We start from the raw sequence: 2,802 nt of genomic DNA, 5'->3' as shown, positions 1-2,802 counted from the left end.
CAGACATGCCTAACGTGCAAGTTTATATAGATGACATAGTCATCTTTTCTAAGACTAAGGGCGGACATGCCGCATTAGTCAGGCGAGTCCTTCAGAGACTCAACGAACAAAACTTCAAGATTAATGAGAAACAATGTCACTTCGCCATGAGCGAAATACAGCTCTTATGCTACCGCATATCTGGGGAATGTACCAAAATCGACCCCGGTAAGGTGGAACACCTGTTAGATTGGTGAACATCAACTACAGGAAGAGATGTGAACAGCATGTGTATTTAGTCAGGGTAAAAACTCATATGATCAGTATGAGAAACCTTATGCAGAACACTTTAACACTTCGATGTTTTTCTATTTCAACTTCCCTGCAACTAAATCTCACGCTGATCACATGTTGCCTTTTTGCATAGGTTGTGACTCACATAGAACCGCAGCTATTATTAGAATGTTGCGGATGACAGGCTTAATCCACTCTCGGGAATCGGTTTATAAATTTATTCTGCTCTCGGAAGTCGGTTAAGTAATAGCTCAACTCTTGAGAGTAGTTTAAGCAGCTTGATTTGCCCTCGGGAGTGAGCTAAACTCTGATGACTTCCATAAATCAAGGATAGTTTCCTGCTGTAAAATCGGGCCTGAGACTTGTAGTCTCTCAATTCGCAATCATGGAACTATCGGAATAGGCATCGTTGTGCGCTGGTAGACGGTCGTGTGGTATTCGCTGGGCTTTATCCGTGTCACACTCGTTTCAGGAGATCTCAATTCCGCATCCATCAGGACATGTGAGAGAAGTTGTTGATTCGAAGGAGAGTGGCGGTGTTTGTCTTAGGGGTTTTCTTTTTCAGTCTCAGAGACATGTTCCCGGGCAGAGTTCGTAGCACTCACGTTACCCTGAACAACATCGGAGAGCCCCGTGTCCTGAGTACTGGAGGAAACTCTTCGTCAGTGTCGTTGGTTGCAGTGTCCTGGTGAACAAATTCGTCGAGTGTTACAGGACTGTCAGTCGTCTGGTGAATGCCCATGGTTATCAAAAAGGAAACATCCTCCACTGTGCAAGTTTACGCATTATTTCTAAGGCGAGAGTTGCATTCGGATAAGTTGCAGATGGGGCGGTGTCTTCGAGGCATGCTTGCCAGTCGACTTTGCATGCTGGCATATTGAAGGTACGTCCTGAGGGGCCGAGAGCGCCGTTGCCGTGAGCGCTGCAAAGAGTTAGAGCTGACGCGACGCGCCGTTGATAGCTATATTGCTTCATGAGTTATGTATAATGAGTTATATATCGAGGAATGAACAGGCTGTGCAGTCACTTTTCGACCTTGCCAAATCTTGAATTTCCGGGTCGCCTATTAAAATCTTGAACCTTCTAAGGGTTCTCATATATAGTAAATATAAGTATTATTAATTCAGAACCCATTATTATGGTATAGAGGGTTTATATACTTGCTCAAAATCACCATTCAAGTGCATGCGTGTCAATCAGACATCAATTTGGTGTGCGTATTCAAATATATGTCTTCGTTATGATTTTTGGGCCTTCGTTATACTTACATAACCATAATTAAACCACAATAATGTGCTTTTAATTGTTTGTGGGTGAATATTTAGTGAATATTGACTAAAAAAGTTCAGGAAATGAGATTCATCGTGCAATCGATGGCATTGATATCAAATGCGGTGAATACACTTTTTCTCGATTTTAGCAGCTGTAGCTTGCAATACGGTTATAAGGATGCATATACGATATTGTTTGGACAATATTTGTACGTGACAACATTGAAACTTTACTAATTATGCTTATTTAGACCCAATAATCGCGTTTTGGAGGATTCCGATGTAGTGTTAAACTCCTACGCATAGGTGTTCTACTTGTACTGCGACCTTGGCACCTTCGCAGATCATTTTCAAAATACTTAATCTTGAAATATGCCAAAAAAAAATAATTTATATTGGGAATAAATAGATTCCAGATTTAGCTAGTCAGGAACGGTTCTCAATTTTCGGCCCGATTTAATCCCCTTGGTACCTGGGTGGGGTGTTAAAAAAAACAGAAAAAATACAAAGGAGCGAGCCACTTCCCCCCCCAGAGCAGAGGCCAGTGAGACTGAGAGAGAGAGTCCAGACCAGTGTGCCCCCTGGCCCTGGGCCTTTGAACTGCTGGCCCTGGGCCTTTGAACTGGTCGCCCTGGGCTGCCACAGTGCCACCTATATAGCCATGTATGTTGCTATATATTTATACCGTAACTATTGGATTTATCTGACGTACATATCTTGGTGTTTAATATCATATCCTTGAAAACGGTTGCTTAACAATGGCAATGGCTGCGACAATAAGTAGACTATCATATAGCAAGTCTTGGAATAGGTGCCCACGATGTCTATTACAAGCTTTACCGATGCTCAAAGATGGGTCTAAGTATCGGTATGTTTGCTGCAGGCTCGTTCCATGTTGCACACTTTTATAAATAAGCGTGTGGAGTATTTTATAACTGTTTGTGTATGTGCAGTTCCTAGAAATCCTATATGATCACCCTGGTGTACCATTCGATTATTTCACGTGTCTATGCGTGTGTGGTTTATATACGAGCTACAGACAATCAAACCAGGTCTCGATTTACTACCCCAGGTGATCGACACTCGTTTGCTATTGTAATTATACAGGTCGCAAACAACGACAGTATACATATACATATACATGTACATATACATACACACACACACACACACACATATATATATCTATCTATCTATATATCTATATATATATATATATATATATCAATATATATATATCTATATATATATACTACTT

General features: G+C 41.2%; 1 protein-coding gene across 2 annotated transcripts in view; it reads left to right on the top strand.

The window, feature by feature from the left end:
* The first annotated feature begins 2,247 nt into the window (after positions 1-2,247).
* SARC_11811 overlaps positions 2,248-2,802 on the top strand; it is a 4,150-nt gene continuing 3,595 nt past the window's right edge. For both annotated transcript variants that reach the window (XM_014294097.1, XM_014294098.1), the window contains exon 1: positions 2,248-2,412. In XM_014294097.1, coding sequence (XP_014149572.1) covers positions 2,303-2,412 — 110 coding nt within the window. In that variant the 5' untranslated portion in view covers positions 2,248-2,302. The remainder of the gene's footprint in view (positions 2,413-2,802) is intronic.

The sequence above is a fragment of the Sphaeroforma arctica genome, assembly GCF_001186125.1.
Source record: "Sphaeroforma arctica JP610 unplaced genomic scaffold supercont1.1890, whole genome shotgun sequence".
In the NCBI taxonomy this organism is placed as follows: Eukaryota; class Ichthyosporea; order Ichthyophonida; genus Sphaeroforma; species Sphaeroforma arctica.
This window is presented reverse-complemented; position numbering and strand designations above follow the sequence as displayed.